General features: G+C 28.1%; 1 protein-coding gene and 1 pseudogene across 1 annotated transcript; both read right to left on the bottom strand.

Annotated features, from left to right (window-relative positions):
• Window positions 1–734: 734 nt before the first annotated feature.
• Window positions 735–25,635, bottom strand: LOC145181223 (GATOR1 complex protein DEPDC5-like). The gene is made up of 28 exons (XM_090099595.1): window positions 25,454–25,635; window positions 25,239–25,297; window positions 24,729–24,952; window positions 24,254–24,386; window positions 19,601–20,175; window positions 17,598–17,893; window positions 16,806–17,022; window positions 16,418–16,693; window positions 16,204–16,338; window positions 15,854–16,066; window positions 14,916–15,242; window positions 12,886–13,118; window positions 12,243–12,423; window positions 11,158–11,353; window positions 8,672–8,765; window positions 8,354–8,559; window positions 8,101–8,278; window positions 7,807–7,983; window positions 7,478–7,632; window positions 6,975–7,073; window positions 6,757–6,889; window positions 4,761–4,863; window positions 3,050–3,235; window positions 2,555–2,724; window positions 2,150–2,324; window positions 1,658–1,718; window positions 1,286–1,587; window positions 735–1,041 (listed from the first exon to the last, which is right to left on the bottom strand). The coding sequence occupies exons 5-28, from the start codon at window positions 19,791–19,793 to the stop codon at window positions 857–859; spliced, it is 4,491 nt and encodes a 1,496-aa protein (XP_089955721.1). The 5' UTR covers window positions 19,794–20,175; window positions 24,254–24,386; window positions 24,729–24,952; window positions 25,239–25,297; window positions 25,454–25,635; the 3' UTR covers window positions 735–856.
• Window positions 24,250–25,645, bottom strand: LOC149883004 (RNA ligase 1-like; annotated as a pseudogene).
• Between the last annotated feature and the right edge of the window lie 213 nt (window positions 25,646–25,858).

The raw sequence follows: 25,858 nt of genomic DNA, 5'->3' as shown, positions 1-25,858 counted from the left end.
TATATAAACTGATAGGTTTTTAATTGAATATCACTTCATATGACACCTTTTGTGTAAGCTTTTTTGTGAGAAATTTTGTTATAAAGATTTTCTTAAAATTCAAAACTTAATAAAATTTGAACCACTCAAGGAAATTTATTGATTTTTTTGTGTGAGTACAGAAATATACCACTGCTAACTTTGTACCAAATTTCAGCTCTCCAGCTTTATTGGTTTTAGACTTATGTGGGTTTTAGCTTTGGGCGCTAGTCAATTTTTACCCAAAATATGAAAATTCAATTTTCTCTGGCGGATATTGTAACCTGATTTCAAAGTTTGAATTTCTGGACTCTGGGAGTGGTCCACTATCATCCCATATGGGTCTCATTCTCGGGTCAGCTCGAAGGTCAATATCCCTATTTTCGACAACAGTGACGAGCTAAAGTTATTTAGAAACGTAACATAAAATCATACAAATATATTGATCTGTAATGCGTATACATTTAATCACTCGCATTTGAATATAAAACATTTAAATATATATATATATATATATATATATATATATATATATATATATATATATATATATATATATATATATATATATATATATATATACAGACACACAGCATACACACAGATTACATTATAATTAATCTATCTGTGTAGCTTATATAGCTGCCTAGTAGGTCTACAAGAAAATCCGGCTCTAAACTAGTGTTCTCATAGCTTTTAAGTAAAAGTCATGATGCGAAATTCTAAACCATAAATTTTAAAAAATATTTAGTCGCGAAAAAATCAAAATGAATTGGACTTTAAATGTTATAATATTGTTGTATACACATTTGGATAAAACGCAAATAAAGTTTTGTAATTAACTCGATAGATCAGCCAAATGCGTATGAGCGCCACATTTACAGTTGGAATGCTCTTGCTTGCTTGTGCCTTCATTGAAAACTTTTGTCTTAATGTTATTCCAAAATTCAACTAATTGATCATCTTTATTAAAGCAAAAATCAGAAACATCTCCAGCAAATTTTAAAGCTGAAGCAACGTCGCCTGTTAAAAAACATACATGTATTTGAATAAGACAGTAAGCAGCAAAAAACAAGAACAAAAATGTATTGTTAAAAATATAATTTTTTTTGGTACTTAAATTATGCATACTTTAACACCCAATAGAAAAATTAGAAGGTTAGAAGTATCTTATTACTGCACCGAACATACAAAAATAACTTTGAGCTCAGTCAGTTGTAAAAATATTTAAGCAAATCATTTGATATAGAACACAAATTAAATTTACCTGTAAAAGTAGAACGCCATTTCTTTGAAAGAGCATAATTATAAACCCAAAAGAATCCATGTTCTTTAGATTCCGGTTCAATTGACTCAAATTCGAGTTTATCTTTAGCAAAAATGTCATCTTTGCTTTTTCTTTTTTTTGGGTAAGGTGATTTTAAATTGGGAGCTGAAGTGGCTTTGGTGTCAGGAGTCATCATGAAATTGTTAATTTTGATGAGTATACTTCCAGAAGAGTGAATATATTGGTATCCATGTTTTGTATTTGTTGCTTCAGGCTTAGGTAGATCTCGTAAAAAGTCAAATCTAAATTCATGGGTAAAATTGTAAAATGTTAAAACAGTAATTTTTCAAAAATAAAAATAAAGACAATCACCTTCTTAGAATCGCTTGCTGAAACATCAACATCCTTTTGGATCTGGATTCAACAGGATATTCTGTAATGCGACCAAATGTAAGGATAATAAATGCAACCAAATATAAGGGTAAAAAAAAATCAATCCCAATAATAAAAGAACAAATATAAAGCAAATAATTTTTTTCTCCATATTACATAATTTATATTATGAAATCTATATTATGCTTTTATGGATGACAAAATGGTGACAATGTGTGTGCCTAAATCGACAGTTTATTTGTCATTAGTTAACCAAGAGATCTTAACATTTTAATGAACAAGTCTTTATGATTAAAAAATTATAATGAGCACATGTAAACTGCAACTGACTTGTTTATCAAATATCAGTTGAATTTTACTTTTGCCTAAACTTCTCGAGTTCATCAAACATTTTTATCACTCAAATTTAAATGTTTGAATTTAAAATTATTTAGATTCTCAAAACTACTTTTATTCATTTATATTTTTTACCTTCGAATAATTCTTTCTGACCATCTTTAAGTAAACAGTCCACATTTAGTCTTATAAAAGCTGATCGTCGGAATGGATTACGTTTGTCTTTCTTTGCTTTAGAGGGAAAAGCACACATTGGAGCAGGAACAATATGCACACCACAACTGGTGGCTTTATGTGATAATTTCTGAACCTAAAAGTATTTTAAAGAATTTTTATAAACAAAATGAGTCATACTTTTAAAGTCAGAACAAAAAATTGTTTGTTGAATAACAAATGAAATTTATTTTAGTTAAAACTAAATAAAAAGCAGTAAGTTTTTATCTCTAAAATTAAAAGATTTAACTTTAATCTTGTTAAAGTTAAAACTTTATATTTTCAGATGCAAATCAAAAGTAAAAAAGAAAGAAGAGAAAAAGTAACCAAGTCAGCAATAATGCAACCAGTGGCAACCATCCAATTGAGTTCAATTGCATAGGCAACATTATACGGGTGATAGTTACCATGATAATCAATTGTACACCATTCAGATCGGTAACTCTTTTCATTTGCATCTAAGTTATACTCCATTGTTTTGTATAAACGATCTGATTCTGAAAAAAGTAAACTTTATTAAAAGTTGAAAAAGTGAAATATATCAAGAAAAAAAGCATTGATATATAAAGAAAAGGAACAAGACTATCACTTGAAATATATAAACTGGGAAATTTGTACACAAACCAGATCTCTTTTATAATAAAATTTAAAAACAAATTATTTTTAAGGAAACATTAAAAAAAACAAAAATTCTTTAAAAAATATTGAAAAACCAAATAAAAATAGATGCTACAATTTTTTTCATTTAAAACATAAAAGAGAAACTTTACATCAAGATACATACTTGTACCCTGATACATACTTGTACATCAAGATACATACTTGTACCCTGATACATACTTGTAACTTGTTCATCTATGTTCGAATCCTCCCGTAAGTAAGGAGCATAGTATATATTGTACTGATCTGTCGTTATAGAAACTTCTAACCATTTAAAACTGTAGGATGTCAGAAGTTCATCTTCTGTTTTACGAGCACCACCAAACCAAAAACGTTTTTCCATTTCACCTATATAGAAAAGATGAAGTCTAAAACAGTCAAATAAGCAAGCAAAGAAACTAAAGTGCAAAAAGAATATTGTAAGAATCTGCAGTTCACTAGTGATGAGTAAGATTGAACATTTGCACCACTTTTCAATACCATGCCTCACTGAGACCAAAATAGAAAGCATAGTAAAGTTAATAAAAGTTTTGCAATTTATTGCTGAATATTCTATTTTTGGCAATACAGGAAGGAAGAGGTGGGTAGAACATAGATTGAGAACAATTTATTGCACTCTTATATATACAATATGCAAGTATTTTTAATTGTAAACAATAATAACTCTTTATTTTTAATAGTTCAAATGAAGTGGATTTCTGACTGCACATTTGGTATTGAATATTAGCCAGTCAACATAGAATCTCTTCAAAACTCCTGATAGCAATTTCCACCAAACTGATGTCTTAGTAAAATCTTTCACCATATTTATTGTTAATTCTACTCAGATTTTTGTGAAAAAGCTTAAAAGGGAATACAAGAATTGGATTTTGAATGATAACCAAATTTGTGATGTGCAAGTAAGCTCTAACCACCATTAACTTATGCAGGAGCCTGGTGGTTACCTAAACAGTTCTCACAGATCCACTTAAACTCCTTCATTTCCAATCCATTGAGAGTTTTCTTGAATAAATCATTTTACATTATTTGTTTTACTTGGGGTCAAAAGTACCATCTTACTGGCATTTTTGCTTGACCCCAGGTACTGAATGCCTTTTGAACTGATTTTAGTCATTCTTTTTACAAAGTTTTTAATCAAGCTGAATTTGATGTGTATAGATGAAGTAAAATATAAGCTGCACTCAATAATCAATCCATTTAATATGGGTTCATAGACTGTTCTTAAAGGCCACTTACAAGCCAAACAATGATTTTCACCAACATGACTGTCTAAAAGACAGCGTAAGCAGTGATGGTTTGTAAATCCACCTAGCATACTCATTAACAACCCAATGACTTTAAGATCTCATTAAATAATACACTGATTAACTTGATGAAACTGTAGATGAACCACAAATGTAGCAGAAATCACCAGAATCATTTTTACATGACCACTGCATGATGCAGTATATAATAATGTCAACTGTACTTAAAAAAAGATAATAAAAAAATTCTGCCTAAAACAAAAAGATTAGTGTTATTACACATGAATTAGTGAATTACATGTAAAAGAACCAAAATTGCACATAAATATAATCAGCCTAAAACTAGACAAGCTGGAGAAAAACTCAATATATTTTTGAAATTAGGAAAAATACTATCGAGTTCACCTGAAGTTAATGAAAAAACCTTGTTATTAGTAGTAGCTAATTATTGGTAGTAAATAATCAAACAGTATTGAATTATAATAAATTTTAATAACTTATGAACTACAATACACCAACTGGTAACAATGACTTCAAAAGGATTGTAAAAATCCAAAAATACTAGATTTACAAAAAATATTAGATTTACAAAAACTATTAGATTTACGAAAAATTTGATAAAAAGTTACTTTCTTTCTTGTCATCTGTAATGAAGAAAAGAAAAAATCCATCAACAAAACTCTGTCGCAAACTTTCAGAAGCATGTAGGATATGCTTTGCTTCTAACAAACGCTAAAACAAAGCAAATAACACCTGATGACTAAAAAATGAGACAAAACTTAAATCAATTTATGTATGCTATTTATAATCATGCAATTGAAATAAGTTAGTGTATTTATAGGGAATTAAATACTATATTAAAATCATATTATAGTTTTAAAGTATTAATTAAAATGGCTCCGTATAAAACAAGTTTGCAAGAAGACCTAAGAAAACGCATTTGCCAATTTAGAAATTCGCATTTGGAAAGGCCAAAAATCTTCACAGTAAAACACTTTCTAGAGGAAGGAGCATCAAAAGCGACCATATATCATGCTCTAGAACGTGTAGACAATAATTTAAGCTATTAACGAAAATAAGGAAGCGGTCCAAAGGCGAATAAAATGGACAAAAAGGACATAGACCAATTGAAAAAGGCATTTGATCATCATCACAATGTTTCACAACGTCAAGTAGCTTGAAGATTCGATTATGACCAATCGTATATATCTAAAATTCTTAAAAACAAGACGAATATTAGATATTACAAGAAGAAAAAGATTCCACATCGAAGCGAAAGCCAACTAGCTCGAATCAAACCTTTGTGTTGGTATATATATCACAATTTTAGGAATTTTGATTTTATCTTGGATGACTAATAATATATTACATATGCGAATACAACATTGGCTGGCAACAATAGGCTCTATTCTAGCGACGTGTCATCTACAACTAGCAACGTCAAATTCAAATGAAAGAAAAAGTACGAGAAAAAGGTGCTAGTCTCTTTGATTATAACGCCCAAAAAGACTTCAAAACCAATGTTTTTTGAAAGTGGCCAGGCAATCAACAAACAAGCATACATCAGATGTCTCCGCAAGCGGTTAATACCCTTCATTGATGAACATTATAAAAATGAAGAGTACTTGTTCTGGCCAGATTTAGCAAGCTCGCACTATGCAAATGAAGTGGTTTCTTTTCTCAATGCCAATAACATCAAATACCTACTAAAGGTAAAAAATCCACCCAATGTACCAAAAGCTTGACAGATTGAGGACTTTTGGGGTCAGTTGAAACGCTTAGTCTACGAGGATAATTGGCAAGCAACAAGCATTCCTCAACTCAAACGGCGTATTGTGAATTGTCTTAACAAAATGGATCCGGAAGTGGCAAAACGTTATGCCTCAATGACTTCAGTTCGTCTTGTTCGAATTGCTTTTAATGATGTTATTGAAAACCAATAAATATATTTTTTTAAATATCATATAAATGTTTATAAATTTATTTAAAATTAAATTTGATAGCAATTTAACTGTGGCTATAATAAAAATTTTAAAGTTGTCTCATTTTTTAGTCATCAGGTGTTATATGTATATTTGTTCTTTAAACAATTCAATTTAAACAAAGAATACATTTGAACGACTACATTTAAAATGAAGAGTTTATGCTAAATGGTGTGTGACTTTATGCTAAGAGTTTATACTAAAATTAACACTTTACTTGAATTTTTTGTTTGATTAACATCAAACGTTTATGTTAAAACTTTCATAAACCTATTAATTTTGAACTTTTAGGAACTTTAGAGAACTTTATTTAGCTATAAAAAAGGCACATACAACAGTGATTGCTTCATTAACAGTTTGCACATTTCAATGTGATAAATACTGGCATTAATTTTTACAATTTTAATATCACAATCACTTTGAATTCATCTCTGAAAAAAACTACAACACGCTGTAATCTAAGTATTTTTAAACTCAAAAAGAGGTTAAAGGAGGTTTAACTTAATATTATGGGTTTTTAAATCTAAAATTAGTTAATGTTTATTCATTACTCTTGCATTATACCCTGCAAAGAAATCATTCAGTATTTGGTGTTTATAGCAGAAATTCAAAAAACTAATACTCATTTAAAATTCAAGGTCACCTGTCCAAGAGCAACAGCTTGTTTTTGTGTATTACAGCCTGCCACAGACTTTATCATCCATGCTACAGCTTCCGCTGATATGAAGGTGTTATTACGGAGATTATCTTTTGTTGAAAGAAAGTATAGGCCAGAACTAAATAATTATTATAAGAACAAAGTTAAATAAATCTGAAAAAGATGGAGTAACTAAAAACTGCTTAGCTAAAAATGAATAAAACCTTGGATTTAACATAGCTTTTTTAATATCAGCCAAAGAAGAATTAATTGAAAGTGTATTTTCTGCATCTCCATGAGATAATGCAGGGGAGCAAGAAGTGCTAAAAAAGATACAAAGAAATGCATTTATTTACAAATCTCACATTAAAAAAACAGGCTAACAAAAAAAAATTTTAAACCAATTCACCTAAATCCTATGTATTATAGAGACTGAAAAAATCATTCATGCAATTTTTTTTTTTGACCTAATAACAATTGACTTCATTTCCAACCTTATAATATTAGAATTTATTGTCAAACTAAAAACATTTGAATTAATATCTTTATCACATTTTGAACAACAAATTATTGCAGGGTAATTCAATTTTTTCTTTTTTTTTTACTTCGTTCACAATCAGCGCATCAAACCACACACGAATTAGGTAAAATTATTGAAGAATTTTTTTCATTATTGGTCTATGATGTTAATTGTAAAAATATTTTTTTTAAGTTAAAAATCTCTAACTTGATCTCATCCTTGGAATTACAATCCTCTATAAAACTAGGAGAATCTTTTTGTTTATCCTTTCGATCGATTGACACTGGGGTGAAAAATTGTTTTAAATCTTTAGTATGATCATGTGACATTCTCCTTACTGGAATTTGAACTTGCTTTTGGCGCTAAAAAAGGAAGCCATTCTGTCTTGAGTTTTGGTACAAAGCGTCAACAATTACAATTGTTGACATAAAAATTTACTAAATTTAAAAATTATTAGAAATAGAAATACAATTTAGTCATTATAAATTACTAAAAAAAGAAGTAAATACTTAGTAGTTAAAAATCCATGCACTTACTCGACAATAAAATAACTCTTTATTGTAGGAACCTCTTTTTATTTTATTCAATGCTTCAAGAAATCGTATGAAGCCTTCAACCTGCTGCATAACTATGTTATTAGTTTGAATCGAAGTTGATAAAGGGGCTTGTCGAACAGGAAGAAGCAGAAAGCGTGTACGAAAGTACAACATGCCCTAATATAGGTTATTAAAAAGGAATTAGCTTGTTAGCCAAATTAAAACTGTTTAGAAGTAAAAAAAATTCATCCCTAATGAATTAATAAAAGCCATCAAAAACAGGTGTTTTTTTACTTCACTAAGTTGGATATCTTTCTCTCCATCCACAATGTATTGGGTACACTCTTTTTCTGTTTCACATATGTATTCATCTAAGCCATTCCAATTGTAACGATCAGAAGACTTAAATTGAAACTCTGATTTTTCACAAGCATACTGATCAAAGTTATAGCTTGGGGGCCATAAGTTGTACCTAAAGAAATTAGATAAATATTAAGTTAACATTCTAATAAAAGTTATTTACTAGAACTTTTTTGATTAACATTACCTGTAAGGTATAGCTTTAAACTCCTCTGAATCACGCAACAGATATCGAGTAACTTGCACCTGAGAATTGGTAAGTTTTAAGAGGTGAAAAGATCTACCCAGACTCAACACATATTCTTTTTTTGCATCAAAGACAATAGGATGACATGCATTTTCTGGAAGCTTTAGGATTCTTGTAATATTAGGGTTAGTAACAAACTGGAAGCCCTGCATTAACAAATTTAAATAAAATAATAGACAGCAAAATACAGATGATTTAATGCCAACATTAAAATAAAACATGATCATGAACAAAACTCAGCATAAAAGTAATTATAACCTGAGTTAATCTCTGTGAAATCATTTCCATGAACTTTTTCTCTGGGGGCATTGCATTGCGATCAAAGCGGCCAACTGACTTTGCAACTTTTTCACTGAAATTAAAGGCATAAACTATTTCTAACTGATAATGATTTATAATCAAGATGATTAAGTTTTACAATTTTACAAAGTATATATGCTTATAAATATATATTAGAAACTCAACTATCTTTAACAATGTATTATAATAATAACTACTATTTAAGGTAAACATCATTTTACAGCATGCAAATGTAAAAATCTGTACAGTTTTTGAATGGACATCATTAATCTTAACATTATCTTAGATATATATAGTGCACATGCAAACAAAAGGTAAATTATTTGTGTTTTTCACCATGACTACCAAGAATAAAGTTGTATTTGAATTTCACCTTTAACATATTATATCTGAGGTCATTATAGAAAAATTGTATGCGGCTAACAAGACCATCTACAACATTGTAATTGTATTCAAGAAATTTAGTTGTACAGGGTTCAGCAGCAATTTGCAAACTTTTTAGAACATTTTTCAAAATGAATTTTTAAAGCACTAAAAATTTATATCCATGGGATATTAATAGAAGAAAAGTTGAAGAAAAATACTTTTCCCACCTTAACATTCAATTAGGTTTCCTTTTTTTTTAATCACTGTCTCAAGCCTAGGATGGAAGGACTGGCAGGTGCTTGACATTGAGTTACAAAAACAGGTAATTGATGACTTTAGTGACTTGACACTTGAGTGGACCCTTTTGCAACCCTTACTCTCATCTACACTCCACACACTTTAGTCAAGGGGATTCAGGTCAGGGCTGGATGGTGGCTAAAAATGTTTGGGGCAAAAATTAGCCATATTGTCCTGAAGATATTGTTGAGTCTTTCTGGACCCATGTCTTGTTGATTGTCATGTTGAAAGATGTAATTGTTTTCTGAGAATGTCTTCTTCAGCCATGGCACCACATAACATTTTAGTAAGCTAATATACACATCAGAGGTAACTTCTTCTTTCTCTTTGATGTAGATTGGTGGGCATTTCTCTCCATTAGAAGCAATGATTCCTAGCATCATAATGGACTGAGGGTGCTTGGTGTGACACACAGGTGGTGCTTTTTCACCCTTCTACACAATGAATCTGTCATTTTGCCTATTTATCACATAGTCAACACTAAAAAGTTTTTCATCTGAGAAAACTTTAACTGTTGACGAAGCATGGCTTTTTAGCTGATTCAGAAGCTTCTTTGATCACTCCAATTGTAAATTTTTTAGCTTTTCTGTCAAAAATTGACATGAAGGTCAGGCTACACTGACTTTTCTAAATGTTTTTAGTGTTCTTCTAACTGTTCTCTCATCAACATTGAACAGTTTTGCTGTCTTTCTGATGGATACAGTAGGATTCTTTTCAAGATGCTTTTTAAGCTTTTCAAAGAACTCTTTATCAACTTTTGTTCACTAGAGGGGACATTTTTGTTCTCTCAACAATGTCATGTTTTTTCATTTTGTAAAATGTAGTTTTAGACACTCCAGAAACACGAATCACTTCACGTGCAGGCAAACCTTCATGAACCAAATTTAAAACTTCAATTCTTTTAGCTTCCATTGTAAAACTTTTAACTGAAATGTTTTTTATTCACAATTTTATTAAAATCTAAGACAGCCATTGAACATTAACTAACAAAAAAAAATTGCGGAAGTATTCTATTTACATCACAAAACCTAACTAAAAATTAGTTTGCAAATCGCTGCTGCACCCTGTATTGAAAGAAAGGCTGGAAGGGTAAAAATAAATAAGGTGAAGACACAATACAACTGTTCTATAAGGTAGATGGTCAAGAGATGTCCATGAGTGAGCACACAACTTGAAATGTGATTGAAAAGAGCTAAATTCCAAGTCTAGGGCATTAGATATAAAAGACACCTCATCATTGACATTGTTAAAAGACTTTTTATCTACCATAAAGTAAAGCCAATTATGCTGTTCTGTAAAGAGGTTAGAGCCAGGATCAAGGCCGAAAATCTATTATAGGTCCTATAGTTCTTATGATGATTAGAATATTTTAAATTTATGTAAGAGATCTAAGGAAATAAATTATTTTCTTTAGCAGTTTAAAATTTTAAAAACAGTTCAAAACAAAGCAGTTGTTTTTACACTTAACTTTGCTGTTTTTGTTACTTTTTCCTTATCACTGGGATTTAAACACATGTAAAAGAAAAAAAATTTCAATATTTTAATAAAAATTTTAACTTAAAAATTTTAACAGAAAAAGACAACCAATAAATATCCTTAGTTAAGAGAAAATGTTCTTTATAACAATTATATACAAATAATGTAATAACCATCAAGTATTTATAGCAAATTGTAATAACCTTCAAATATTTATAGCATAAATACTAACTTAAGAGCAAATACCCCATATGCTTTTTTTAGGCCATAATTAATACTTAAAAAAAAAAGCCATAAATTCATACCTATCATGAGTTACCTCATCATTATCCTCTTCTATCACCAGGGTATAATGATACTCAAAATACTGTTTCTCTAAGTCATTTTCATCTGGAAAGAAGTCAATGGTTAATGGAAGAACTGCAGGCATACATAATGATTTCCAATCAACTCCAGTTGATATCGTAAATGCCCAATCATCAGATATTTTGAAATTTATATCTAGTGATATAATTTATGTTTAGCGATATAATTTATGTCTAGTGATATAATTTATGTCTAGTGATAGAGTTTAATTTTAATAAATTTATGTCTAGTGATAGAGTGTAATTTTAATAAAAAAATAAAAGCAGAAATTGACTTTAAAAACTAAATTTTTTTAATTTAATTTCTACCTTTTAAGAAAAAAACATGTATAAAATACTTCACACTTTACTTAACTATAAAATTTACTGCTTTACACTTTCCCTGCCAGATTAAAAAGAGCACATAATTAAACTATATTTTTAACTATTATGAAGATTTACTTTTAAAACTAATTTATCTTCACTTTGATAAACATCTTAGATGTCTCTGGATTGCTAACATAAAGTATCTCACCATTAATGAGAAATTACTTGCCATCAATAAGAAACTACTCGCCAGCAATTAAAAACTACCAACCAACAGTGAGAAAAAGTAATCAACCACTGACTAACAGTGAGAAGTGTGCTTAATTAGCAGTAAGAAGTGTGCAAGTTTAAAATGATATGCACAGTAAATGTGAAGATATTACTGAGTATTTTGTTGCTTATATGTAATGAAACAAACAATGTTAAGCTGGTGATTAACTCAACTAAGAAAGTCATATAAGAGACAACTTCCTGATAACTCATAGACAAAGAAACGCTAATGAAAAAAGAAAAAATCTCAATAAAGCTTAGAATTGTTACAAGCTTACCATACTTCAGTACCATACTTCAGTGTTAAAAAAAATACTCAACTTTTTAAAAGTCTGAGATCATATTTTATCTTAAACCAGAGGCCTTAACTATTTGCCATTTTCTTCATAATGGATTGTATGACATGCACTCATATAATATAAGTTATAGAAAATTTGCAAATTTGTCACCTTTTTTAGAAGAATTAGAACATTTTTCAATGATGTTAATTTTCTCATTATGAGTTACATCCTCACTTGAAGCACTACTAGCAAAACTACTGCGAGAATAGTCACAATTGTCCAGTGGATTTTGGGAATCAAAATTATCTTGCTTTAATGGAGGAACTTCGTCAAGTGCAGGATTAGAGACCTAAAATAAAAAAATTGTTAAAAAAAAATTACAAATCTTCCAGCTTTAAAATTGTAACAATTCTTTAAAAATCTCAAAATCAATTAACATAAAATTATAGTTTTAAGGCTTGTATTATTATTAGGTTAGTATTTAAGACTTGTAATTGTATTGTTTAAAATTTCTTATGTTTTATATTTTAAAAGTCTACTTATGTAAATAGCAGAGGACTCAATATTTAACTTAATTCTACAAACCTTTTCCATGTGGATAACCAGTTAGAAATTTACTCCAAATAGCTCCACATTACAGAGCTAACATAATATATATGAACAATGCCTATCTTAGCTTCAGTATTTTATAAAAGTTAACTTTTTTGCCTTAAAACTACAGGTTCTTATAAATATATCAGATAGCAAACATCAAGTGCAAAAGTCAAATAGCTATAAAAAAAAAAGCATAAAAGTTTGAAATCAATCACACCTTTCTCTCTAAATCCATGTTGCCTGTTGATACTTTAAGGTGATGTTCACGGCCTTTAAGGTTTAAAGGGAAAGCATGTAACCACCGATATTTGAACAAAGTTACAACATTAGCCACATGATGTGGCTTAAATGGATTGATGCTTCCTTGTTTTGAAACAGGAGAACCTTCATGAGGTGTGTGAGAATAATCAAATGGAGTCTCTTTCTTATTACCCATTGTGAACTTTAGATCTAAATAGATTCTGCTTTGTAATTTCTTTTTTCTACAATACACATTTTTTTCAGTTTTTAAAGTATAACTTTTCACAAGCTTTCTCAAGTCAGCTGAAACTTTTACCAAATGTTTATTACATTAATTCAATTTATTAATTCAATTTATAATACAAACCACATAAATTACATATTATTACAGTAGTAAAATTTAACTTTTTTTTTAAGTTTGAAAAAAAGAACTTCTATAAAAATTTATGTAAAAAATCTTTAAAACATCAATTTTTCAATAAAATTTTATATTTTTTAAAATAAGACAGTAAGTATTTGATAGCATATCTATTTGGCTTCAAAACAACATCACAGTGACAATCCATTAAATTAACTAAATTAATGGGGCATCCTGAGGAATGTTATAACTGCATTCTTCAATCAAAGCAAATAAATGGTCTTTTTTGTTTGGTTTCCTTTCAACTAATTGCTGGTCGGTACACTCCTAAAGATGCTCAATAGGATTGAGATATGGGTCATTCAAGAACTTTGATTTTTTGTGATTTAAAATAATCCTTAACAAATCCAACACAATGATTCAGATCATTATCTTGTAAGATTCATTTGCAAAATGTTTTATCCTTTGCATGTGACAGCATAATATTCTTCATGTCTAAATAGACTTTCTGGTCCATAACACTTTCTATGCAATTAATGGTACCCACATTGTCACAACTAAAACATCCCCAAACCATAAAATTTCCATGTTTAATGGTATGTAACCAATATTTTGAATTGAGACTATTGGGTATCTAATTGCATAAAATTTGATTTGTCAGAGAAAAGGACTTTTGAGCAGTCATTAACTGTGAAAGCCAGAATAAAGTTTTCAATAGGTTATTAGTATGACCTATTGAAAACTTTATTCTGGCTTTCAAATTGCTTGCAGATACTAGACAGTGGTCATACAGATTATTTTGACATAATCAACATTTTCTTGTATTGACATTATCAACATTTAGTTAATAATGTCAAGAAACTGATGCAATTTGATCAAAGTTTTGCAAGGAGTATTTTTGGAATACCTTACCAATACTCTATCTTCCTTTTCAGTTGTATCTTTATTTGTGTCTTCCGTATGATGGTTGTTTTCAATAGTTTTGCACTAAATCTCTTGATGTGACTTGTTCCTGGTTTTGATATATTGTAAAGTTCAGAAATCTTTCTGTAAGATGTATTTTTTCCACAACTTTTATAATTTTTTCATTTCATTTGAAACTTCCATAGCTTTTTCCATGCTTTTGAAACATCACAAAATAATTGAATTGTTAAATTTCACAAATATTTTGGTTTTTAATTATGCATTTGTTTACAAACTTGATTTAATAAACAGGTATGAAACTGTTCCTAAACTTTTGCATGGAAACCTTTTCAAAAATAAATTAAATTTTAACTAGTTGGTGTATTTGGTAATTATTTTTTCAATTTGATAAAGTTTTTGTTTGTTTTTTGAATTGAATTAATAATTTAAAAATTTAAAAATTTAAAATAAAAAAATTTAAAAATTTCCTCTGATTTAAAAAAGTAAGCAAAAAAAAAAAAAAAGTTATGTTTTAAAAACTGAAAAAAATTTGGTTCCTAAACTTTTACACACTACTGTCATTTACATATTTAACATGAGATGATGGATTCAGATGTCTACAACATCAAAAAATGCAGATGATATTAAAACATGACCTTGACATACAAAGCAGTATACAAGATGAATTATAAAATTAGTTGCTGGAAACAATAAGTAATATGTAAAATAGTAAAGAACTGTATTACCATTAAATGACCTGTTTTTTTCTTCTTTTCTGCTGATATCCTCACTAACACTTCTCAATAAAAAATGAATTGGTCCAGATTCTTGTAAAGAAAGCTTTTTTATATAAGTTTGACTCTGGGTTTTGACAGGGATGATCTCAGGTGATGATTGAATGCTATTAAAAGCTGTAAAATTGCTTTGACGGCGAGTAGAGTTTATTGGTGGAGAGATTTTCTGTGAATGATAGTTTAGATTTTTTGCAGAATGATTCTTTGAGTAGTTAAAAACCAGTCTGTCAAATTCAAGATCTACTACATCACAATTGGGAGAAGCTGGTCTCTGTAAAGCTTAAGGAAACAAGTTTTAAAAAAAATATTTAAAGGACCACTAATAAATATTATTAGTGCTTCCAATCCTAGGAGTTTTTTCTTGTTTTTCTCGCTGGAACCAGCATTGAGTTTTTACTATTAAAGGGGTTAACTAAACACTGTTTGAACATGCTTCTGATTTTATGGTTCCCTTATACAACAATAACAAAAGTACATTTCCCATGGCTGATTTCTACTTTTAACAACCTTGAACAACTGTTATAACTGTTATTATAACTGTTGGAAAATTGAAGTAACATTTACCTATGCAATTTTAACAAAATTATTTTTATCTTTTATGGATTTTTTGCATTGGCTTTAAGATTGCTTTGAAAATTTTCTTACAGACACAATCATGATAAAAATTTCTTCATAAATTCTATGGAACTTATATACACTTTTGAGATACTGTATTATTGGTGCTAAGGTCATTACATACAATAGTAAAAAATGATTGGGATGCTGGTATTGGAAGCACTAAATTTTACCATTTATTTTGACACAAAGGCAAATATAGATAGTTTATAAAGATAGAAAATAAAATTTTTATAAAAGTAAGAAAATAAAAAATAACTTTTTTGTCTTAGTACCTATTTCTTCTGATGGCTTCTTCTGTTCTTGTGGAACTTGTATTCGTGGTACAAAAACAGAAGACTTACAATGCCTAGAGTAGTAACTTAAATTTATCCATTGTGGAATAGTATATTTGTTTCCACCCTCAGACTTATGCGATGATGTAAACTTTAACAATGGTACAGAATGTAGAGGTTGTTCAGCAAGACACACCATATCAACACCGACAGCTTAAAGATATGCAACAAATAAATCATTCATAAATTTTAAAATAAACTCTTGCGATAAATGATCAGTTTAAGTTAAAAAGAATTTAAAGAAATTTAATGAAAACCAAATAAAAAGAGAAAGAAAAACATCCAGTGACCATTTTCAATGAGTCTCTTTTTTGTGATAGTCGCAAGATTTTCTGCAACTTCAAACACCCCAGTACTTGGTGTAATTATTAAAGTTGTACAATTAGTCTCTTCTAAGTTCCGATCAATATACTGCTTTTCAAAGACTAAAAAATGGTCAAAAAAAATGTTTATGAATAAAATTAATTTTAGAAATTCATAAAGAAAATCACATGCAAAACTAACCATTAAGTGATAAATTTATTGCTTCAAGCAAATTTCCTTCTGCAGCGTATGAGTTATATCCTAATCCTTTAGGTAACTTCTCTCCTTTGCAATTTATTAATTGTTGTTGACAATCAACATAATGCAAATATCCATGAAATGATTTTTTCAAATCTAGTATTACATTCTGTAAATTATCTTGCTTTTCTGACTGAAGGATTATTTTGTAGAAATCTTTGTAAAGTCTCCCATCTGCACTGTACATAAATTCATTGTGTTTTTCTTTTGGAAAGTCATCTAAAAGAAAACTTAATAACTTATAGATCAAATAGAAATGCTTAATAAAAGCTCATGAAATATGAAGTTTTCAAAATATACAAAATTAGAAACTTCATAAACCAATACATACCGATAACATTTGTTTCAAAGTATGTTCTAGAAAACAAAACTAGTACAACTTGGTGGTAGCAGTTCATATCCTTATCTTTCCATTTGTTAAAAAGATCTTGAAGAAATCCCATAATAGCTTTTTCAAAATAAAGGTCACCATGGTAATCAAATGTCCACATCTCTGCACTCATTTGTATCATGATATGAAACATAGCACTTTGAGAGCGATACACAATCTTTTAGTAAAAAAGGCCAAATTAAAATTTAATGAGTTGGTATTGAAAATGATACTCAACTTTCACTCATGCACTCACTAATAATATCCTGGCACCTTTGCAATCTGCTCTAAACTATGAATTTAAAACTACATAGAAGAAACTAACAAGAATACTGTTAACTAACAACTATGATCCAATGTAAATAATTTGCTCAGTGTTAAAGTAATAAAATTTAAACTCAAATTTTATAACTCTGTCTGTTTTTGAATCCACTTTCAAACTACTTTTGTGTTACTTCTCAGAGTTACTAAGTTTCCTCCAAGATCAAAGTAGCAAAGACATTTTTTCAGACATTTCTAAAATACTGAGACTATACCTATTGGTAGTGCCTATTCACTCCATTAACTAAAACTATATTTTAAAATTGTAATGGTTATTAGGTAATTAAAATTATTTAGAATTATTGAATCTTTAACCATAATAAAAATACACTTTTTTTATATAATCTTTGTTTTCACATAGCTATGAAAACAAAATTTATGTAAAAAATACACAAAACCTTTTTTTAAAAAAAAAGATTAATAGTAACACACCTTGGTTGACTCACCAATAACACCACATGCAACAAGATTTCCTTGCATAAAAAATTCATTTGCATGTACTCTCATATTGATAAAAGAAACTTTATTGCAAAAATATACGCATGACCCTATCAAAGATTGATGTAAACGCCAGCAGTCACTTCTTGTAACAAAGTGGTCTTTGAAAATCAACTCAACCATATCTAGAGTAACTTCACTCTTTTTCACTTTGTTTACACAAACATCCTGGTACTGACGTAGTTCAAATGCAGTTGCAAGTGATTTTATTACTGATATACCAATTGATCCTAAATTAATTTTTAAAATGATTCAAGTTTTTAGAGACAAAATTTACAGACAATACAGTTTTGGGTATTCCATTTAGTGTTTTTATTTAAAGAGATGGGGGTCATTAATCATATTAGCACACAATACTTTCTTGCATACTCTTATGATCCATTTTTATAAGGTCTAAAAAAGTGTAGACTTTTATACAATGACAAAATATTTTCTCTCGCATATGTTAGGTTTTCTTAAATGTTCCTTTTATGTCAAAAATAATTTAATTACCAAATATACAGATATATAAGTCAATCCAGTGTATAAATAATATAGCTTATCTTGGTATAGAAATTAGGACCAATTTGTTTACTCCTTCAAAATGGCTTAATACCTTGGTATATAAGGTATTTAAGATTAAACTAACATGGAACCTTTTTGTTTGCTCATCAACTTCACATAAAATCTTTATTAAGTAATTATTTTTTCCCAGGCCTTTTTTCCCTCAACAAATTTTAGAAAATGTGATTACAAATATTTAAAAATACTTTTTTAAAGTTTTGTTAATTTAAAAACAAGTTTATAGGTAAAACCTATATAATTCCCTATTTCATTTACTATGATATATAATTCTCAATTTAATCTAGTTTGACATATACTTCCCAATTTAATTTACAGTTTTTTGAATAAAAAGCTATAAGTTGATATCAAAACCCTTTTTCATTAAAAACTTTAATATGTAATAAGTAACATAATATATAATTTATAATATAAATCATAACATTATATATCCTTTATTACTAATTACAATAACCTCATTGCTATTACCTTTTTAATTTATTTTGTTCCTTCTATTACCTTATTTTTAGACATAAAAAAAATAACATATTATTTCAAACTAAAGGTAAGAGATGTTTGCCTTTTTTTGTTTGTGTATTTAAAATAAACTTAACTTTGAGATTTCAATTCAATGGTTGTAGTGGTTATAATGGCTATAGTATTTACAGTGGTAAAGACAAGGGTATTGACTATGTTGTTTTAGAACAGGGCTGTAAGGGATTGTGGTTGTTCCTTGGTGTATTCCTATTTAAGTGGTTCTTGCATAGCTGTTCTTTTCTGTGTAACACTTAAAATGCATTAGGGCACTTGATTCATTATTCTAATTATCAATAAATACAAATAGTAATCAAAATTCTTTTTATTTTCAAACTCTGTAAATAGGTTATTTAATATCAAAAATAACTTATCTTTTAAAATATATAAAAAAAAAAAAAACTTATGTTGACAAATGGATCATCTTAAACTAAGTCAAAAAACTTACACTTGAGAAAGCAATGGTTTTGCATATGGTTTTACTATGTATATACAACAATCACTTCACAAATTTATTTTAAAATTACAGGATACTAAACAATAATTCCTCTCTAATAATTGTAAACAGCAGACATGATTAACCTATTATCCCTGAAAAATCTGAAACAAATGCTCCATAACTAACTTAACCACACTGGTGTTATTTAGCCACAGGAGTGGGTAGTTTTACTAAATGAAACAGATACAAGCTGTAGCAGAGTACTTCTGTAAAGACATGATATTTAGGGTCCCTCCTAACATTAACTTCAATATAACAACTTTAGCTGCTTTAACTCTAAAAATACACTTTGTCATTAATAGAAAATATTTAAACTGAGAAAATAGATCAGTAAACAAAAAAGAAAAATACATAAGTAAAATACCTTTTTGCTGTGGTGAAAGAGGCAATTGATTTACATCAACCAATAATCGACTGAACTCTCCATCAGCATGGTAAATCTCCAGAACATCACCAATCTCTAACCCAGGGTAATCTTTGTACAAAATTACATTTTGAGAATTAAATGACTGCTCATGAACTCCTAGCATCCAATTTTTGATTTGGTTTTCCACCATTATATAGATTAGTAAAAAAATATTTTTATTTCTTCTTTGAAATAACTTAAGCCAATATCAGTATAAACTCATAACTAATTATTACTATTACTCAAGAAACAATATTGCAGACATAAAACAACAATTTAGACAACAAAGCAACAAATTATTGCAAGAAATTCAAAGATGAATATCAAAAGAACATTTCTTTAATAAATGCATTTTAAAGCTTCACAAATATTTGTCCTGAGTACTGAACAATTTTGTTTGTTAATAAAATTATCTCCACTTGTAAACCCATTGTTAATATATTATCTCCACTTGTAAACCCTTTGTAATTAGCATGTACACTTTTACTTGAAAATATAACTAGCCAAGACAAACCTAAATGATGACAATGTATCTAGAAAGAGAAAGAAAGAAATGTAAAAATACTTTAAAATAAGATATTTACAATTTAAATCTAGCCAAGACCTTAAGAAGATCTTATGCACTACACTGTTTTATTATCAAATCATATTTAAAAACTGCTGTTATAGTATTATTGTTTTTGTATGACAAAGAGTATAACATTGTATATTTATCTACATCATTAGCTATAAATTAGAGCTCACTATTTTTTTTTTTTTTTTTTTAAATCCTGTTAGATTGAAATTATTTTAAAAACTATTATACTTTTTCAATATTTTATTAGTATCAGTCAAAAGTTAAGGCTCACTGCTTTATTTTTAAAATTCAAGTATGATATTCATGATTTTTTTCAATAATTTTGATTTTATTATCATCTACATTTATTATTTCTGATATTTTTTTGTTTTAAATAGTACTAATAAAAACACGAATAAATTAAATAATAAAAAAGTTACAAAATGAGCAAAGAAATACAGCATGAAACTCCAAAATCACAGTCAAGAATCTCTGAAAAAACACATTACGAATTAATTTTTCTTTGAAACCAAGGACTATCTCATCGCCAAATAGCAAATAAGTTAAATATTGCATATTCAATTGTTGCACGTATCTTAAAACGTTTTACTGAAACAGGTGAAATTAAGGATCAACAACGATCTGGTCGGCCAGCTGTAAAAACACAAAGAGATGAACGTTTATTAATTCATTTAATGAAACATGACAGAAAATTATCGTCAAGCGCTCTCTGCCATAAATTAAAAAATACATCTGGAATAAAAGTGAGCTCAAGAACTGTTAGAAGAATTCTTCATAGAAATAATTGTATGTGGCAATCTGCATGCAAGAAGCCAAGACTTTCAAAAGAAAAGCAAAAAGCAAGGATTGCATTGTGCAATCAACATAAAAATTGGCCTGATTGCAAGTGGCAAATGTTATATTCTCTGACGAAATAAATGTTGAGGTAGATATACGAAAATGCTGTGTTATGCTAAGGCGATCACCTAAAGAGAGATTTTATTCAAATTGTACATTAAAACAAACTAAGCAAGGTAGTGGGAGTATAGGCATTTGGGGCTGCATGAATTATGCAGGACTTGGATGCTATCAATTATTTGAAGGTAGACTTAATGCTGATAGATATATTGAAATTTTAGATAATTGCCTTTCCCTCAATTGATATATTTAAAGAAGAAAACAGTAATATCATATATCAACAAGATGGTGCACCATGCCATACAGCAAAAATATGCAAAAAATGGTTTGTTGACAACCAAATATCAATAATATCTTGGCCTGCTAACAGCCCTGACTAAAATTGTATAGAAAATTTATGATCCTGGTTCTACAAAATATTAAATAAAAGAGGTTCTACAAAATATTAGAATGCTTTTTTTTATGGTTTTCCATTTGTAAATTGTTGTTCTTATATATTATTTGAAATATAACCTTAACTTTTGTCCAAACTTTTTTTCAAAATGATATAACATGTTTCATTATTTTTCATTTTTTGGTATCAAGACCATTATGTTTAAATTTATTTTTTTGATTTCCATAACGTATATAGATTTTACTTATAATATTAAAAAATAAAATATAAAAAATAAGTTTTGTTTTCAATTCACTTTATTTTGAATTAATGTTTTATAAAAAAAAAAAGTGAGCTTTAATTTATGGCCAATGATGTATATGTATATATATCTACCCATATTTACATACTTTTTCATATTCTTCAGTAATTAATTATTTTTTCATAACACATCTATAATATCCAAAATAACGAAATACAGAAACAAGCCAGATACCTTTTTGTATCTATGGCATTTTCACTTACTGGTTCAAAGCCACAGCATTAATAACTTATTTGGAGATAATGTGTATGGCCTACTTTAAAGTAGCACTAGGAGATAAAAATAAAAACCAAACTGCTCGCAAATTCTGTAAAACCTGAGTACCTTTCCAAATAACTTGGGTGGTTTTAGCAAATAGTAAGGTTTTCATCAAAATAATAATGTAATATAAACATTACAATAAACAAATGTGATTTAAAAATGATGGTAGATTACTGCTGAACCTTAAAGAGAGAAGTCTCAAAAACCATACATCAAAGATAATTGAAAATATAAAGATTTATTCAGATGTAATATGACCAAAGAGAATGATTTTTTTGCACATAGCTTGTTATCTTCAAACTTAATTCTTGCTTTCCAATATGCATTCACAGCCTGGTATAACAAATAAAATGTTGTATGTAAGGATAATGGGGCTGTATATGAGCAATAGGTTAAAAAAGGCAAATTTTTCAAAGGTTTTATCATACAAATAACTGAAAAAGCTCTGTTTATCTCATTCAGCTAGTTTTAACATAGTGTTTCATATTTCTTAACTGCTGTGAACCTTTTTATCTTTAGACTGACTGCTGTTAATCTTTTATCTTTATATTGCACTATTATCAAGATTTTCACTTCAAAAAAGGATATTGTGTGTAAAACTGTTAATAGTTCATCATGCATGGGAGTTTGTTTGCAAAGAGTTTGTCATAAGAAGTTGAAATTAGATATCTCTGCAAAAAGAGCAACTTTGAATGGTTGGTTAATCGTAAATCCATTATGCAACATTCTTATATTATTTTTTGATATTTCTATGATGGATAAATAAGTCTTATTGGGAATGCAAAATTATTTCAATTTCATAAAGTAAAAATTGGAAAAAATAGATGCACTGTTTTTATTTACATTGATAATATAAATCTTCTTCAGAAAAATTTGCTGCTTTTGAAAAAATGCAATATTTTGTTTCTCAAAAACCTGATGTGAAAGGCATGATGGATAGTAGATTTAAAATCAGGATTCAAAAATTAACTCTAAAATCCATTGAAACACTTTATACCAAAAATGTTTATGTCAACCAGTGTAATTGTAATGATTAGAAAAAAAAACTGAATTATTAAAAAATCATATTTGTTTGAAATTATAATAAAAACATTTGATAATTATCAAATTTTCCAGAACTATAGCTTAAAAAATATCTAAAAAAAATTTTTTTTTATGTTTTCCCTAAAATAACAATTAATAAGGATACATGATAGTATTACATATTTTTATTAAATTGTGGAAAAAAGGTTTAGGAAAAGTGTTTAAAATGATGCTGTTATATCAGTACTTTGTAGGGTAACCCTTAGAATTAATCACTGCTTGGCATTGGCAATGCATTGAGCCTACTAATTTGATGAGTAATATGAATGGAAATTTTTGCTGTTCTTGAATCATTTTGAATAACTCATTTGTTTTTGTTGGTTTTCAATTAGTTAATTTCCTGTAAATCTCTTACCATAGATTCTCAAAAACTTGGATTTGTTATACAGTTATTGACTGAAACCAATAGTTTCTGTCAATAACTGTTCTAGTTTTTGCTGGTCATCAGCTAAACAATTTTGCTTGCCAAAGTTGTTCTTTTGTTACTGTAAACAGAACACTTCACATTATAATTCCTTGCCATTTTTATATTCAGTTTAACAGCATTTTTCCTTAAATTATCACAACATAATTTCACCAACAATCTATTTTTTCTTTCACTTGTTATTCTTGGCCTTCTTAATTGTAGTTTGTTCTTAATACTTTCCGCTTCATAATATTTATTTAAAATTGAGATATTTAATTCATTTAAAATTTGACAAATTGAAATATTACTCTCTGGAGCACCTAATATCAATTTTTTCACTGGACAAGTAATTTCTTTTAATTTTCCATTTGTATTTAAGTAATAAAAATCTCAAGTTTTAGTTTAATCCAAAAAAAAAAAAAAAAAAAAAACTAAGTTGATTGCAAAATCAACAATTATATACTGCTTTTCAATAAAAACTATATTTTTTTTATTTTTTAGATATGTCACATTAACCTATAATTGCTGAAATTTCAATCATAGTTTTATGATAATTTGATGATAAAATATAAAAAAAAAGGTCTGCCCTTAAACTTTCTGTCCTGTAGAGCAAAGAAAAATTTAGAGAAAAATATTTGTTTCTTCTGAATCCAACTGTAAAAATAAAAAATCCCAGCAGATATTATCCTTACTTTAGACATAATACTCCATTAGGTCCATGCCATACTATGCCTTCAACACATCCATCTTTTTATTGATCAAATCAGATTTGAAGTACTTCTCTGCTCAACAGCATCCGAGGACAGTTTTTCAAAGACAGCTCACCTTTATTGAACAAAAAAAAAATCTATAGAAAAATAAGAAATCCCATTTTTCTGTTAGGAAGCCAATAAAATGATGATAATGATACTTCTAGTAAAAATTAGAATATGATACAGAAAATAACATTAAATAGTAACAATAAAAATTCGGTAGGACTTTAAAATATCTCTTCAATTTTATATTTTTTGATGTTGTTTTTTTCACAACTAAATAAGATTAATCTTTCATTAAAATGAAAAAAGAAGAACAAATCTTTTTTAAAAAAATAAAACTGAAGAGATATTTTCTCTTTTGATTAAGCATTACAGGCCAACATGTAAATTAATTTGTAAGGTTTCCATTTACCTTTGTGCCTATTAGTTCAAATGTTTTTCCTAAATAATCTTTTAAACATTAAATTTGAGCAACTTATTATTCATCTCCAACTTTTTTATTCAAGCATTAAAGACAGCCACAAGTTAAGTCAACTGCAACAAAATGTCATATATGAGTCTTCACAGATAGGCTAACAGACACTCAACCAACTAAGTGCTTATTGTCTGTCCACCAGATGCTACTTACTGGCATTTCTAAACAAAAAAAAACCTACTTAAAGGAAAAATATTAAAATATCATAAGTATATAAAAATATATCATATAATGCACTGAATATTACATAGTAACTATATTCACATGAATTCATAAATTTTATTCTATTTTTGCAAATTCATATTACATTTTCTGAACAAATGCTTTAGTATTTAATTTGTTATATTTTAACAAAGAATCATTATTCTTAGGTTGATATTCTTTATACTTTCCTGAAACTGACTTATTTGGCCTAAAATCATGTTGAACAAATAATCATGGTTTAACGTTAAATTTTGCTATAAAACACAATGTGCCATCTAACTTTATTGTGGGTTGCAGGTTATCTGAAAACAAAGTTTTGTAAAGCATGAAAAAAAAAAGTTTTAAATCAAACAAAATAAAAGTATATATACAAACTAATTTACATTGTTTATGTTAAAATTATTCACTTTTATGTTTTTAGTATCAACAAAAACAAGAACTTATAAAAAATATTTTACTTTCATTAAAAACTCCTGGAGACATTTAGCAAATGCTTCAGCCATTTGTTATCCTGCAACCACTGAGTGTTGTTGCTGCTTATACTTTCCAGACAAAGTTTCATATGGTTTCTTATGGATTTTTAGGTAATTAACATAATTTCCATAAAATGATACTACTGTAAAGAATACTTTCCACAGTGGAGGAAAAATTTAAACAAGAGAGTAGCATAGCAAGAGATAAAAGCTTTAATAAAAATTTAATAAGAAGAGAAATACTTTAAATAAAAACAACTTTCTTAAAGATATGAGATGAAGGAGAAATATTTAGAAAAGATCAATAAAATAAACTTCTAATATTCTTCTATTGTGCAATAATATCTGCTTTTATAAGATTTCACAACCATACTTTCTTTTATCAGATTG

Source organism: Hydra viridissima, unplaced genomic scaffold (genome assembly GCF_058129835.1).
Source record: "Hydra viridissima isolate aposymbiotic clone 2 unplaced genomic scaffold, HvirCarnegie_v1 scaffold_10, whole genome shotgun sequence".
Taxonomy (NCBI): Eukaryota; Metazoa; Cnidaria; class Hydrozoa; order Anthoathecata; family Hydridae; genus Hydra; species Hydra viridissima.
The sequence above is the reverse complement of the archived record's forward strand: the minus strand, read 5'-3'. Positions and strand labels throughout refer to the sequence as shown.

What these genes read in the sequence shown, in the direction of transcription:
- LOC145181223 (XM_090099595.1), bottom strand. Translation starts at nt 19,793, where the DNA reads ATGGTGGAAAACCAAATCAAAAATTGGATGCTAGGAGTTCATGAGCAG. An exon ending in AAAGCTATGTTAAATCCAAG is followed by an intron (nt 6,890 to 6,974) that starts GTTTTATTCATT and finishes ATAATTATTTAG; the next exon opens with TTCTGGCCTATACTTTCTTT. An exon ending in AAGCTGTTGCTCTTGGACAG is followed by an intron (nt 4,864 to 6,756) that starts GTGACCTTGAAT and finishes GCTTTGTTTTAG; the next exon opens with CGTTTGTTAGAAGCAAAGCA.